General features: G+C 37.0%; 1 protein-coding gene across 2 annotated transcripts in view; it reads left to right on the top strand.

The window, feature by feature from the left end:
* GABRB2 (gamma-aminobutyric acid type A receptor subunit beta2) overlaps window positions 1-16,640 on the top strand; it is a 179,180-nt gene that overhangs the window by 51,931 nt on the left and 110,609 nt on the right. For both annotated transcript variants that reach the window (XM_068959609.1, XM_068959610.1), the window contains exon 5: window positions 12,981-13,201. In XM_068959609.1, coding sequence (XP_068815710.1) covers window positions 12,981-13,201 — 221 coding nt within the window. The remainder of the gene's footprint in view (window positions 1-12,980; window positions 13,202-16,640) is intronic.

The following is a 16,640-nucleotide window of genomic DNA, read 5'->3' as shown; positions in this document are numbered from 1 at the left end:
CCTGTAGGCACTACAGCAATACAGATGACAGTAAAAACAGTAATGTCTATGTAGGGAATGATGTTCCTTGGAATAGTGTGCATTGAATCAGGGATTTAAATCAATTAACTTTAAAACAAATTTTAATTATTTTCTCCTCTAGTTCTTTCATAGGAAGGAAAGGAGGAAGACATGAAGTTCCACAAACAACAAAATAACTAATAACTGATCAGAGTAAAGTGCCACCAGCCGACAGTTAGGAGTGTTCAAAGTTAAAATTCTTCCTTCCTCTTCATCTTAACAGAAATAAGAGCATTCCACGCGCAGAGGGACATAAAGTCAGACTTTAAAAGGTTGAACTGTTAGAGGAGCAAATAGTAAGACTGCTGTAACTGTTAAATACCATTAAATACTGATAACATATCAGACCCAGATGGACTCAGAACTATGATAGAAGTAGTGAGAGGAATGGAAAAGCCTCTGGCTGAAATGTTTGATGGCTCTTAAATATGTCAGCTGTTCCAGCAGTCTGCAGAAAGTTTAATACACTGTGTTTGCTGTATTAAGATAAAGAGCAGGAGGATCTAGGGAACCGTAAATTCACAAGCCCAACTTCAGCCCTGGGAGAGCTACTGAACCACAAAAAATAAGACAAACTTTGCAGGTTGATGAGATGAGACATTTAATTTCGTAGGAGGTAGACAAAATAAATAGATCTATTGTGCAATGAAGGATGCCCACTTGGTTTTCTTGGTTTTTTGGAGCATGTTTCTGAGAATTGATAGATACAAGTGTAATGACATTGAATTAATAGATCTTGATGACAGGATAGCTTAAGTCTGACAAATACAATCAGGATGGTTTACAAAGTAAGATTTAAGGCTGTGGAATGGAAATGAATTATTTAAATGCATAGGAAGTTCTCTGGCACAGATGGGAAGCCAACGAAGACTGAGATGAAAAGGGAGAGAGAGCTGAAAAAAGTTTGTCCAAAGGACAGCTCACGTGTCTACTGAGAGGGAGTAGTGAGTAGTTCCACGAATAGTGAAGTTGTTGGTGGCAAAAATTGGAGAGTGCAGGAAATACTGAATAAATACAGAAGCTCAAAGGTAAATTAATCCTATTGATTCCTAAAGAGCTCAAGTGGTTGTGAGACTGAGGGGTGGAGAGAGTTACTAGGCAAGTGACACAAAGAAGCCTGTCAAATAATAAAGCACTAAACAGAGTAGGTAGGAGCAGTAGTGTGTGACAGCTCTAAAAATCAGACAAGAGCCAGTAAGGTAAACTGAAGTTAAACTGCAGGCACTGCTAAATAACGATGATCCTCCTGATTATTGTCATTTGCATCCAGAAATGCTTGAAATAGAAATAAATTCCATTATTATTACAATGTTCTAAATCCATGTGGAAAGAAAGGAAAACCTCCACTCTTGGAGGTTTTCAAGAGCGGATTACATAAAGCCCTGAGCAACCTGATCTGCTCTCAGAGCTGACCCTGCTTTGGGCAGGAGGTTGGACCGGAGACCTTTTGGGTCCCTTTGAACCTGCATCTTCTATGATTCTCTGAAAATAAAATACTAATGCAGCACTGACCCTGCAAATCTTTCCCATGTTAATCTCGTGTTGATTTATTTTGGGTTAAATATGCAGATTAATTGCAGAAAACTAGTTTACTTTTTTATGAGCATTGCAACTGTTCTCTGCTATGAAGGTTTCTGAATATGTCAAAGTGAATAGACCGTTGTAATGGGGGTACTAAAAATGGAAGATCTGCCCTGTGGGATATTCCAATAATTTTTGGCTGTGCTGAACTATAAGCAATTTAAAGTATAACTAATGCAGGTGCAATGACTGTTAAAAATGCATTATTTTCCTACCTGAATTTTTTTTGCAGATTTTTCTTCCTAGAATATAATAGTCATTTCTTTTTCATCTGAATATATCACTTATTCTCTTGGAAGTGCCTCTGCTAAGTGTATTCTCTTTGCTGCAGTGTTTGCTGTCATGCAAACTGGACTTTCTATCAGTTTCCACAGGCCTGTCATCACTATGAAAGAAATGATATGTACTTATTCAAAATTGTCCTTTACTTCAGCGCTGTCAGCTCTCTGCAGTGTCTGATGTTTTTGAGAAGCAGCCTGTCACATCCTGGGTTAGGGGGAAGAGTATTTAAAATACAGGAAAAGGCCTACACGGCAAGACGCTATTTGTGTTTCTTTTTTCTATCCTTACACTGTTTGCTGTTCAACCCCCGTGAAATCTGTACATAAGGTCAGACGATCTAAGAGATTATTGGACTAGGAAGGCAGCTAAATCGGGATTTTTGGTCTATTCCGACAAGATTTATATGTAAACAGGAAAGAAGCACATTAGTCTGAAGTGCAGCGTGTGGCCGCCGGCGTATTAGACCATGATATATAAATGCTTATGGGACCGTATCTGGGGGAGATGTGCGCTCTCTGGAGTACGTTGCTCCTTTCAAGACATCAGTTTGTCACCAGCAGATTAATGAACCGTTTTAGCGACCTTCTTGGGATCAGCAGGCCGGCGAAAGGAGCAGGAGCAGGAGCGGGGGAAGCGGTTAGCAGAAACCAGCTGCTGCTGCCGTCGCTCCCTACGCGACTGGAGAGCGGCCTTAAAAACACCCGGCAGGTCGTAGTTGCCTAAAACAATTTCCGCTTGCGCTTCCGCAGTGGGTGCGTTTGATGAGAGAGGAGGGGTGTTTGGGTTCGCCACTTAACCTTTCCCTTCTTTCGAAAAAGAAAAAAAAAAAAAGGGGGCAAGAAAAACAGTACAGAAGTCTAACATGATTAGCAGTAGGATTTGTGATTTTAAAACATTAGTCCTAACAGGCTCCTTCTTTCCTTTGCAGTCATAAAATGAAAAGGAAAAAACAGAGCGGCTCACGTAAATTTTCTAGACGTTGCCGTTGTAAAAACCTCGGTATGTGGGTAGTGTTCCCTCACACAGAGGGAGAGGGATTCGGAGTTAATTCAGAGCGAGAGTAGAAGAAAAATAAAATTTGGGCATGTCACGCGCAGTCCAAGCTGGTTTTCTGCTGTAAATTTCTGTGAAGTATCAGTGGCTCTTGGAAAGAATTAGAAGCTAATGAAGTCAATTAGTCTAACTTTATTTCTGCTCTAGAGTATATTAGTAAAGGAAACGTGATGTATCCTGTTGTTTGTACAATTTTGAGATGAACTCTAAATCCTGCAGGAAACATTTAAACTTTAAACTTTTAAAGCAGGAAAACTTTTTTTTTTTTTTTTAAAAGCAAAACTCCCAGCACCAGAGATTTGTATGTGAACTTTGCTCACTGCCTTTCTCGTGCGTGCCCCCTTCCTGACTCAGACATGCTGTCTTTTGGGTCAATATCCTCTCCGAGATTGCTGTTTAATTAAGATGAACATTAAAATTTGCTTTAAAACTTGCTTTATTTTATTACATGTAGCCTAGATAATTTAGTTTAGAAACAGTGTTTGATAATTAAAACTGCTTTGATAAAACTGAATAATAATTAAATCTCTATCTTGCAAAAGGATATTCTAAGTTAGAGTAAATAACGTGACAGCGTCCAGTGTCAAGTAGTGCTGAAGACAGAAATCATCTACTGGATTAGTATGGTTTGTCTGGATTATATTTTCAGACACTTAGTTTATGGCGACGTTTGGAAAAGCAGCTCTGCTTCTCTCTACTTTTCCACTTCTAGTACAACAGGGTGGTTTATTCAAAACTGTTGACTACCTGCAAGTTAAGTTAAATTTTGAAAAAAATATATACTATTGCCCAGCACATTTAGTAATTTCATGCTGAGGCGTCCTAAAAATCTCACACTGAATACTTTAGTCTGGAGATGATGTTTATAAATTGTGTAACACTGAGACTGCTGAAAACATTGTCCAAGTATTAACTAACATTCACATTTACTCCACCAGTTCTTTTCATGAAGAACTGTTACACTGGAGGTAAAGTGATTTGAGACACTGTCTTTGGCCATCTCTCAGTCAAAAGGACATTTTCACATGAGATTTTTATTTATCTTCACAGATATTATGTCACAAGTACAAGCAAAAATTAACAGTATTTTCAGCTGCTTAGGAATTCACGGGAAAAAATAATCGCAAAGGCCATAAGGTGTATGTGAAAACAAACTGAAATGTTTCATTGTTTAGTGAGAGAGAGGGAGTATGATGTAGATTTGACAAACGCAGGGTAGCAATGATCCCAATCTGTATTTAATAAAACAGCCGAATAGAAAAATAGCTTGAATGTATTTAAGAAAATGAAGAATATATATGCTTTGCTTAGTGCGTCTGTTGTGGAATTTATCTTGCATAAATTCCTCTGGAAATCCTAGCGAAATAATCTGCTTGGTGAAAACAAACTAAATATAACAAAGGAAATTTCCCTGCCTATAAATATGGCACAATAAAATTCCCCCCCCCCCCTCCTCTCGCTGAGGTAGCTCAATTAAATGAGACCACAGAAGGGACACATTTTAGGTAGAATACCATTTCTTAGCAACACTAATTATACAAATCCTTTTTGATGCTCATATAATCTAAACTTTTTCAGTCATTTCTCTTAACTTTTATTTTTAATATTAAAATTATGCTTTTTCCTTGAGATAATTTTATGATTCCTTTCAACATTTCTGAAAAAGGTTTGTGTCATCACTGATAACGTAGTGATGGGAATGATACTACTGTTATGTTTTAAATAGTGTTGTAAGCACTTAGAGAATTCCCTCCATTTCATCACTTAAAACGTCTCTGAGGTTCACTGTATCATCCTAAACCCTAAACATGCTACTGTTTTTATTTTATTTTATTTTTATTTTCGCAAAACTGAGGCAGTGGGAAGGACTGCTTAGTGAGACAAGCTGGGAAGCTGTATGTGGTTTAGTTTGGACACGAAGACGTTACTGCTACATTGGATTTTGGACGTTAAGCCTCAGTGCTGAGAACGCTCTGCCTAGAGCACTGCAGACTTTCCTTTTTGGGGCTGAAGTATTTGCAATTTGTGGCGATTATTAGTAATTCAGAGAGAATGAACACCCTGGTATAAAAGGTAAGCTGGGTGATTTAAGATGCCAGCAGGTATATGGCTGGCTGTGTGTTGAAGGGAACGGCCGTAGCTGTTTTCGCGAGTTTAACAGGTTTCGTAGCGTGGGCAGCCAAATTCTCAAACAGCCTCATCTTTTAGCAAACTATGAAGGATGTAAAGAAACAACCCGTTTCGGCACTAAAATGCTGGGTGCATCTCCAGCGGTTTTATTCTCACGGGAGGGTCTGTTTCTAGCGGGAGGGTCTGTTTCTAGCGGGCCGTTTGGAGCGGAGGGGTTGCGGTAGTCGTGCCGAAGCAGAGAGATGGGCAGAGCTCCCTAGCGTTGCAGCAAGCGCTTCAGTGGCACTTCCGCCGTTTCAGTCTCCTTGTCTTGATGGAGAGATGGAAAGAGATAGAGATATCTATCTATCTATCTATTTTTTTTGTTTCCAGTAGAGATACAGGAATATGTTTTCCTTTCAATATTCTTCTTGAAAAATATTACAAAATACTTTTGTCTTAAAAGTGAATATAATATCATAGACTTTAAATGAATTTCTCCTCTCGTTTTATTATTGATTTTGTAAGATGCTCACAAGTGGCTTAAAATAATGGTTTAGTATGGTATTAACTTGATGATTCTTTTGGTTTCCAAATATATTCTTAAGGATTGGTTTATGTTGGCAGTGCAGGAAGCCATAAAGGATCATGCAAAGGAGTGTATGTCCAAATGTTTTGACAGTTCAGTTCTGCACCCAAACACAACCTAGGTTTTCATATTTTTACCCGCGTTTAATGTTGATATTGGTTACTTTATTTTTATCCTGGAAAAGCACTTTAAAAATTTTTTTTAAATACTTCATTGAAAGTATCAATAAGACCTGCAGGTTTCTTGCAGTGGTTCCTGTTCTTCACTTTTGATTGTTCCATCTTCAGAGCAGTAGCTCAGTCCCATGTATGTACCTTTTTGCTCTTGCTGAGGTCTCCAACAGATCTCCAGTTCTGCTCATTCAGTTTTACTTTCTTCTAATTTATTTCTGCTCTTTTTAATAGTACTTTTCTTTACACTTTTGCAATACTATTAATAATTGGTTATGGTAAAAGCAGCCTAATAATACTAGCAATTCAGATATGATTTCTGTTTTAGGCATTAACCTTTCAGAAGAGCTGTAGGATTGTAAAATTTGGAAAAAAAATCTTTATCTAGAGTGAACGTAGCTTAGATTTATTTGTCTGTCTTTGCATTTGCATTGTTCATCTGAGAATCCTGCAGAATTTTTTTCAAAAAGCAAACTACCTCTTTTCAGCAGACAGAAAAGTCTGATGGTATCAAGAGAACGTGGCTCTTGAGCTCATAGCAGAGTTATTTTGTAGTTTTCACTCCAAATTCACTTTAATTGGTTTTCCTCATATCAAGAGACAACGAATCGGAGAGCTAAAAGATGTACTGCATATGCTTTTTTGACTGCAGTGGCATGCAGATTGGTAGCTCAGTAAAAGTGCAGTATCATGGTTCAGTCTGGATGATTTGTCAGAGATGAAAATCAAGTGTCACAGTCTCTTGCTAAACTAATTGACGTGACAGGAAACACAGCAGCTGTGACTGCTTTATTTCATTGCAATGCATGAAGTATAATGATGCTGTATAGCAGTGCAATATATAAATCATTGTGTGGAAACAATGTAAATGTTGGATACTGTCAGTGCTAAGGAGACACAAATTCATGGTCTTGTCACTGAAATGCTAAGCAGCCTCTCACTACAGATACGTTATTAGTAGTAAGAAGTTTTATGTCTAGGAATCAAGCTCTGCTGCCAGCTGTTTGGCTTTCAGCATGTAAGTCTGTTGCTTGATTCAGAAAACACTGTGTTTGTCCAAGAACTGTGTTGCAGAAGATAAACAGCCCATGTTTTATTAGTTGTGAAATGAGACTTTCTGATAAAAAAATTTCTGATAGTTATTGCAGAATAAATGGTCAGTTTATATGTTGGAATCTTTCTTTCTGGAAAAATCATAGACTTCAGATCATAAAATTTCCATCTTACCAGCTGAGTTTTGTGAGACACAATTACTAGAATTGTTTTGTGGACTTGGAACAAACTTGAGATAGACCGTAAGAGTTCAGCTTGAACGCCGTACAAGGTTCTTGATGTTCTTGATGTTTCTCAGCTAAGTTCTATAGAATGTGAAAACTACTTTTTTGAAAGGGCATATACCAGAATTTATTTTGACATTTCCATGCATTACCTATTCTTAAAAAGCCATTCTTTCAACAAAGTAGCTTTTTTTCTGATTTTATGTAAGTCATTTTGTGGTCTCTGCAGCATTAACAGAGCACACTTTTCATGTTGATTTTCTTAATGTCAGCATGCGATAGGTAATTATGAATGAAACATATTCTAATAGTTGGTTTTGAAGGAAATGAGGATTGAAAGGATTTTCAGTGACCAGCACTCAGTAGGCGATATCACTTTTCAAATAAATCCACTGAAGCTCCTGTAGCTTGAAGTGCTTTGTTTTGGGTTGTTTTCTGCACAATCTGAGTAGTGAAACATGCTGCGCACTTCCCAGGGTAGACACTGCACTCGTCATTGCTAACTTCATTCGAGTCTGAGGTGGGAGTAGTATTATCTTTGATTTTTTTTTTTCTTAGTTGCATAGCCCTTAATATATTAACATATAGTTTGCAGTGTGTGTGTGTATATTTCTAATATTTTTACATAAGCGGCACTTAAGTATGTCATCAATAGACATCTTTTAGAGTGTATACAGTAAGTAGATATAGCATTCGGGCAAAATCTTCAGCTTCAAACTAGGTATTTGCCTTTCAAAAATGCTTGAAACACTCTATATGGGGAAGTGTAGTAAAGCATTTTTTTTACATGTTAGGGATGATCAGGAAAGTTATGAGAAGTGGGCTTAAGCCAAAGCACAAATTGAGTTTTCCATTTGTTCCTAATGAGTAGAAATAAATAGGTTATTCAACTCTGTGTTGCTGTATGTTGCATTTATAATACACAAAAGTTCCATATACTTATTTTTCTCCTCTTGAATATCTTGATTCTAGTATTTCCGAAGTGCTTGAGCAGCTGTGCTATATACAAGAGCTAGCATACATTTTTAAGTGACACTGAGTCAGTCCTGTTCTGCTCAATGTAGAAGAAAAAGGGCTGCATTTTAAATGATGTTATACTCAAACTGGAATATCCTCCTGCTTTGAAAAAAGTTACATCTGGCTCCATCCATTGCATTAGACTCTCACTGTCGTTGTGGACATTCGTGAAGGTCGTTTCACTTTCTGCCTTAGTTCCTCCTCAGCTGTAAGAAGAGGACCCGCAGTATACGTTTCCCAACTTGTAATTCTGTTTTGGTTTAAGAAAATTTTTAGTGGAGAGTATTAATGAGATGAGAGAATATAGATATGCGTGTCAGTTTTTAGACTGTTTTTCCCAGCTCAGTGTCTTCCTTTGGATCACTGAACCTTGATAGTTGTTAGGCACTAACTTGGCTTGCAGTAACAGATCTATTTGTCTCATTTAAGCTTAAATGTCCTAGTATATACACCCTTGCAGCAGCTAAAAGTTTTTCCAGACAACCACTGCACAAAGGTAACCCCTGAAGTCAGGGTGGAAGCTGATCATAAATATGCTAATAATACAACCGATCATTGAATTTTTATTCATATAAGAAAACTTGCATTGTCGTTAACTTTGCCTTGTATTTGGTGCTCTTCTGTTCATCTTGTGGAATAAAGAGGAGAAAAATTAGGTGTTGAGCTTTTACTGGTGAGGAAGAGAGAAATCTTTTCTTTGACCAGGATGGAGTGGGAGTACATTTTCTGCTGCCCACGTTTTTGCATCTGGATAGAATCAAAATTTTTACTAAACGTATATGTCTGTAAACAGTGGAATGATAAAATGATACTATTTGTGCATTTACAAAAAAATAGTGTTTATATATTTAAATAGAAGCACATACTTCTCCACTCTTCTGGAGTCTAAAAATGCTAGGTTTTACTTCCTAATAACTTTGTCCATACTAGTAAAATTTTGTACCACATATTTCAAGCCTTCAGGCAAACTGATGAACATGTCTCTGTATTTACATTTGTAAAGTGTTTCTTGGTATGCATGTCTTGCAAATAGTCTGTGCCTCCATAATTTCTGCCTGGGTAATGGTACACACAGACACAGTGAGCATGAGGTTTGGTTTCATATCTCATTCAGCTCGTTGTGATTACTGCCTTGTGCCAGGCTCTTTAAATGAACTGGCTTCTGTTTCATCTTCACAGCCTTTTGTGTGCCTGTCTCTCTAAAGACATAAGATATCTGCGTGTTTGTCTTGATGACTATCCCTAGGATAGAGGGAAATCCCCATATTTAAAGCAAGATTTAACAGAGTTTTACTCTCTGCAGTATTGCTTCTAGGTAAGCATGTTCTCAGTCTCAGCGTGCCTTGGGATTACCTCAGTGACATTTGTAACCGTGTGCTGTGTTTTTGAACTGTTTCATTTGGGATTTTGAAAACAGATGTCTCCCTCCTTTTTAAGGAGTGAATTGCAGCTTGAGTAATAAGTTTTCCTTCATTTGTAACTAATAACTTCTGCTTTGAGATATGTAGCTTGGAACGTCTTTTTAAAAAAAAAATAATTTCAAAGGGTTGTGAGGTCTGTCTAAATATTATTCTTTTAAGGTGTCCTATTTTGACCATCCAAAACTGCAGAGACATCTGAAAACTAGGGCCATTTGACGGCAAATGGTTTTAGCTGGAACAGCAGGCCTGTTTCTGGCACGCAGTGTATTTGACTGTGAACTCCAGCATGGAGACTTGGCTTTCCTTTCAGCTGTACCAGAGCTCCAAATTTATGTAATTCATTTTTTAGACACTGAACCATGCCTATTTGATTGTCTTCCTCTTCTTTTTTTCCCCCTCTTTTACTGCGGTATAAAGAGGGAAGCATATATATATATATATATATATATATATATATGCATATATATATATATAAATAATATACACACACACACACACTGTATATTAATACATGCGGGTTATACTTTAGGGATAAAATGCAATATCCTAACAACAGTATTGGAGCAATTGCTATGGCTCATCTAGTTAGTGCTGTGATATGTTGTTATAATGAAGAGTAATACATTTTTTTACTGACAATGTGCGATTGGGTACCTGGTTATGAAGTAAATACTGCAGTACAGTGGTGAAGCGGAAGAGTAAGATATGCAGTATGGGGCTTTCTTCATATGTAGGTGGGAGGCTCTTGAGAACAGAATCTAATTCTGGTTCTGAAAAGAAAAAATTTAGGTCATTAAAACTGATCAGCTTAAAATACTTGACATATAAATATATTTGGTAGTAAAATAACTGAAAAACTCTTTTTGTTAATGCTGACTTGCAGCCGTGCATTTCTATTAATGTTTGTGGCATCCTACCAAAGCCGAGTATGGACTGGGCGTATGTGCTTCCAGTAGCAACTGCAATGTAGGACCGAGGTCTCAGCAAGCAGAGTTTATTAATCTTTAACCACAGCAAATATGAAGAAGATCGAAGGGACAGTATCACCGTTCTGTTTGGTGTTGAAAAGGAGGAAATGCCATAACTGTTCTCAGCTGGAACATGCTTCTCCCATCTTTAATGGAAAAAAAAAAAAGAGAAGCAGCATTTGATTGTAGGTGGGCTTTTCTGGGGAAAGATGCATAAAAACTAAGAGTGTTTCTACAGAGGGAAATACACATCTCTGTAGGAAAACAGGTTATACTGATTCGCCTTGGAGCACAGCGCTCTGCAGAAGAGGCAGAGTCATCTCGCGTCTAGGTGCTGTGTCGTTGCCTAGGGGACTCTGCTGGAGCAAACAGCCATTCGTGCTGAGCTTTCAAAAGGCCTCCCTGATGCATGTTTTGAAGGGTGGCCCATATACGTGTTTAAGTGAATATTTAGGCTGCCCTAATTTATGTACAATTTCCATAATAAAGAAAGGGAAAACATAGCTGTCTAATAACTCAGATGTTGGCAACAAAAATGATGATAACTGATTTTGATTTCCTTTTCAATTTGCCATTGACTTTGGCCTGAATTCACTCCACTTAACTGGTAGGCGTGCATAGGTTGGGACTGATTGCTCTGGACTCTCTACAATCAGTGGAGGGAGAGATGTGTCTCCAGGGCTTGAGGTTAGGTATGATGAACCTTTCCTCTTTGTGTAACGCTGGAGAAAATTTCGCTCCCTTTGTGCATGGGAAAAGGGAGACTAACTTTTCCACATAGCTTTTGGGAGATTTAGCGTTCGTTTATCAAGTGCTTTGCTGTCCTGTGAAGAGAGGATTTTTAGAAAAGTGAATTTTTCTTTCTAAATTCCAGCAAGTTCTTACACGGGTGTTTTCAGATCTTTTGAAAACATAGGCAGCAAAACTGTAACTAGAAAAAAATGTTTACTTTTATGTTTTGTGAGAAATTATTCTCAACTGTTCTGTATTGAATGAAAGTTTTTGGCGCATGAATTCTTTTAAATGAAAATGCTCATAAAATACAGTTGTTGCAAACACCTTTGAAGTGTTTCAGTTGGAAAATTAACACATTTTTGCCAACTGTAATAAAAGCATGTATTTTCGATAGTGGTCTCTCCTTCTTTACAGTATTCTAAATCATGGAATACAAAGTAACTAATGAATTGCAGTTCATGAAATAAAACGTTCATATCTTGCATGCTTTTCTCTGTTATCTAATGCTAGAAATTAGTTTGCAAGACATAGTCAACATAGCCAGTTATTTGGTCGCAGGTGGGATTTCATGTTTCTGACTGTCTTAGACTGATGCATAGATGTAAACTTTTATACTGTGATAACAGCTGAATTCTTGAAGCTGTTCATAATTGAAGCAGCTTTTATTGACCATCTCTGGCAGCAATTCCTTAAGTTTACAGTTATCACTAATGAATGATTATGTTAAACATGAATTCTCAAGCTAAACACTGAGCCTTGTTTATGATTTTTTTAGAAAAATGAACAAACAAAAAAAGGAAAACGAAATTGTGGTTTTAGATCAGCCTCCTTCAAGTATTTCCTCAGTATTGTTTAACAGCCCTTGACCAAGTGTGAGCAGATACGCAACTGTGCTGTGTGTTGTTGTGGAGTAGGCTAATATATAATGAATGCTCTACCGCTTTTTAACAGGTCTTAGTAATAATTTAAGTATATTGTCTCCTAAAGTACCCAAACTCTCCAAAGTACTGTTCATTAATGGCCTGCATCAACATGAAGAAAGCCTGTAGTGTCCTAATACTGCAGATACCTACTCAAGTACTTAATTGTGCGCTCTGAATTGTCCCATTGAAGTAACCAGAGTTACTTCATCTGTAAAATTAAGCATAAGACTAAGACTCGGCAGCACAGAAACCTAGGAGACTTCCCACTGATTTCAGTGCCCAGGGGAAAGTTAACAGACTCTTCAGAGGTTTTCATTTAGAAAAATGTTTAAATGGGTAGCCACAGTTTAGTGATACAAGGCCTAATCTTGAGCTGTTGCCTGCCATATAAAGCACTGCTGAATACAGTGGAGACCATGTGATAAAATTCAGATCTCCAAATTTTCCCGTTTCCTAGAACTCACAGGCTTATAAAGTGCTACAGAAATTGCAGACTGTTAAGCATCTAAATGTATCTTTCCTAGTATTTTAAATACTGAAATGAGAACTCCCAAGCCACTTGCAAAATCTTGATACCTCATCTTATTTGTATTCCGATCTCTGTTACTAAGTATATAAAAGTTCAGTATACATACCCTGTTTAAATAAATAAATAAATAAAATTACTTATGGAAATTCTAAACTGAAATATTTGCTTTTAAGAGCGGTCACAATGGATAAGTATGTTTTTGTATTTTCTGCATATGTCTACTGTCTGTTTCAATGCAAACAATTTTTTTGTTTTTATAATCACAGGACTATACCTTGACAATGTACTTTCAGCAAGCGTGGAGAGATAAGAGGCTGTCGTATAATGTAATACCTCTAAATCTTACTCTGGACAATAGAGTAGCAGATCAGCTATGGGTTCCTGATACCTATTTTCTGAATGACAAGAAGTCATTTGTACATGGTGTCACTGTGAAGAACAGAATGATCCGTTTGCATCCAGATGGGACAGTCCTTTATGGACTCAGGTCAGTGTGAAACATTTCTAACTCTTCTGTCGTTTACTTTCAGTCTTTCAATCATGACTTCAAATTAAAACCTATTCTTTGCTTTTTTCTTTTCTTCTTTTTTTATTACTGTTTATCCTAACTGATGATATGCCAGAAACAATTTCAACTTAAGTATTTTAAGAATGGATAAAGATTTTTTTGGATAGATTTTGGAGATAAATTGCCATTTTTAGTACAAAGTTATTTGTTTTAAGAGCAGATAAGACTATAAATACTTTTTAAAATGCACATTCTGGATTAAAAGTCATTTTTAGTACTGCTTCCTTAAAGGAATTGAGATAAGAAATATTTAGTGAGGATTGGGGGCGGGGGGGACCTGTATGACAGCTGAATTGATTGTTTATTCAAATGTTATTTTTTATAAATAGTTTTTCTTTGAACCTCAGCTTGGTTTATAGGTTACCCTGATTAAAAAAAAAATCATTTTTCTGATTTTTCACTAAGAGGAGATTTAACTTGAAATGTTTTTTCAACCTAATATTATCATTTTGTATGACCACAGGTAGAGAAGTGGTAAAATATACAGGTTTTTAGTGACTGGACAAATCAACAGAAGAACTTCACTCTTGAGAAGGCTTGAAAACTAGGGGAAAATGTCTGTTTAGATGACAATAGATGAAAATTCATAGATGAAAATTAATTCCTGTGAAAGGTGATTTAATTGCATTCCAGCAAAAGATGAGTTAATATGGTGTAGGTAACAAAATAGAAAGCATCAGCTAGGTTAAGAAAAAATGGAATAAATTATGTGCTTATTTATTTAGTCATGTCACTTGAACAAACATGCACTGTGAAGTTCACATCTAATTATGATCACCTATTACTAATTAGTGGTCTTGAAAATGTTTGTTGCTTTCAGTTTCTTACTGCATGCACATCTTGATATTAAACATGCAGATGTTTGTGGAAATCTTATCTGTACTGTGAACTACTTAAATTAATGAGATACCTGAGCAAACCTAACCGATCTTCATGTATTTTAATATGATTCAGGCTTAACACTTTTGGCATTCTTCTTAATTGTCATTTGCTGACCTGAAAGTCTCCAGGGTGATCAAGTTTGGCCAGTCGCATATGGCAGGAGGTGCCTGCCTTGGGACAGTAGAGGCTTCCAGCTCTTAGATGGAAAATCTCTTCTCCTTGTGACTGGAAGACAGCAGTCCTGTGCTCTAACCATGAGGCTAGAGGCAGGCTCCGAGCGCCTGCTGTCTAGAAGACAGCAGCAGTACTGGACCATTTCAAACATGACCTTAGTCAACTTAGCTGCCTGTTAGTGGGTGTTTGTCTTGGGTGGAGCTAGTCCTCCCAAGCATATAGTAAATCAGTTTTAATGTCTTTTATGATGTGATAAAGAAAAATCAGGTATATTTTTAACTTGAAGCTCTTTATTTAATGTAATTAGATGCAATATTACTCATATTTTGAGTTTTTCTTTCTTTCCCAAAGTAAATCTTTAGAAAACTGTAATAACAAAATGGCATCCAAAATGTCTCTAGAATAATTCTAATTATTTTTCCAGTTATAGATCTGATGCACAGCCCAAAGTCAAGGTGTTTTAGAAGCATTTTTTTCTGGTTCAATGCAAGAATTTTGAATGTGAATAGCATCCTCGTGTATCTAACAATCTAGTATTTACAATTATAAATATATTTGTGATTATCAGTGCTTACATTCCTTTTAAGATTCTGCTTGGTCCTTTTTGGGTGCTCTCTTTGCCCTGTGAGCTGTTAAAAGATGAATGAAGGACATGGATCCCACCTTCATTCCCTTGTTATATTGACATGAACTGTAGATTGAGGGCTGTAGCAAGGTGGCTGTCACCCCATTTCTTCCCCTACCTATTGCAAAAGACGAGGGGGCTGTGACTGTGGTTGGCCTCGCTGCAGCTGGGTCCTGAGGGAGAGCGCTGGGATGTTTCCCAGGGGAGCAGCGTGTTCTGGTCTTGCCTCCACGGGACCTGAACAGGAACCTAACGAGATGAGGGTACGGCAAGAAAGGGTCTAGCTTTTATCCATACAATAGTAGTAGAGCCCATTTAGTCTTCCAGGGCAAGAGTGAGTTAGTAGCTTCTAATCTGGGGAAGACTGTCAGGATGAAGTTATCAGCTGTAGTAATAAAACAATGATTATTCCTCTGTCATGAAACAGGGACCTAGTGATGTCAGTTTAATAATAAAGTTTACTTTGGTCATTGTACCTTTTGCATAAAACCTGTGGGGAGGGTCCCTGAGGTTATGTGCTGCTTTTGAAAAGATACACTTAAGGAATGGACATGGAAAATAGGTCACCATATAGTTTCCATCTTCTTATATAAATTTACATATATATGCGTGTGTGTGTGTATATATATATATAAATATATATATATATATATAGGGGTGTGTGTGTGTGTATACATGTACACATGTGCCCATGCACACACGCACAGTTTTCCTGAGTTTTAGAGGAAACGTAACTCTTTATTCTTCAAGTTAAATAAAAGTAAATGTTGTTAAGGGTTTTTCTGTAGCTTTTGTGACATCTTGAGGTTGGAAGGAAAATGAAAACGTTTAAAGGCACAATAGGTAGTGGGTCTGGATGAACAATTTTTTTCTTTGATGGTCTCAGTTATTTGGAAAAGTAAGTCTGAGAGAAATCTTGACTGCATCTATGTACGTTTGAGTTTGTATTATATATAACACAATGTTAAACTGTTAGAGTAAGAACGTGTTGCAAAATCTGTGCTACCAAAACTTAAAGCTAGGAGAACATGTAATTCCTTTTTATTTCTCTCCCAGTCCGTGCATCTGGGATGTAGTCCATCTCAAGAAGGACTGCAGAGGGGATTGCCGATGGCAAGAGACAAACTTAACTATCCAAATACTTCTCTTGTGGTTGGATCGTTACCCGCAAAAAGCCCTTCGTATAGGCCCTGCTTATTAGTGATCCATGGGCAAATTTTCCTAATAAAATGCAGAAAATCCTTCTTCCTCATCTGACTCATTTGAGAACAATTTGGAAAGGCCTTCCTGGCTAAAATATGTCTTTCAAACAGTGGTGGACGGGTCTCGTTAGCAAATGTATACATGAGTAAAACAACAGAATTACATTACTAGCCATGTTCTGCTTTGCCTTCACTAAGCCAAGTGGCGATCAATGTTATCATTCTAACGTTAAGATTAAATTCTAAAATCTAAATTAATTCAGTGTTAATGTGATTAAAGTGCCTGTAACAGTGATGTATTTAACATCTGTTTATTTTTAATTTTCACTTATCTTTTAAAATACTGTATATTACTACTGTTTGGAAAATCACTGTTATTATTAATGCTGCATTAATTTACTTCATCTTATACTTGCAGAGGCATATTCTCACTTTGATGTGCATACTGCTAAATGGAGATTGCTTTAAATAATCA

This window comes from Struthio camelus, chromosome 13 (assembly GCF_040807025.1).
Source record: "Struthio camelus isolate bStrCam1 chromosome 13, bStrCam1.hap1, whole genome shotgun sequence".
In the NCBI taxonomy this organism is placed as follows: Eukaryota; Metazoa; Chordata; class Aves; order Struthioniformes; family Struthionidae; genus Struthio; species Struthio camelus.
This window is presented reverse-complemented; position numbering and strand designations above follow the sequence as displayed.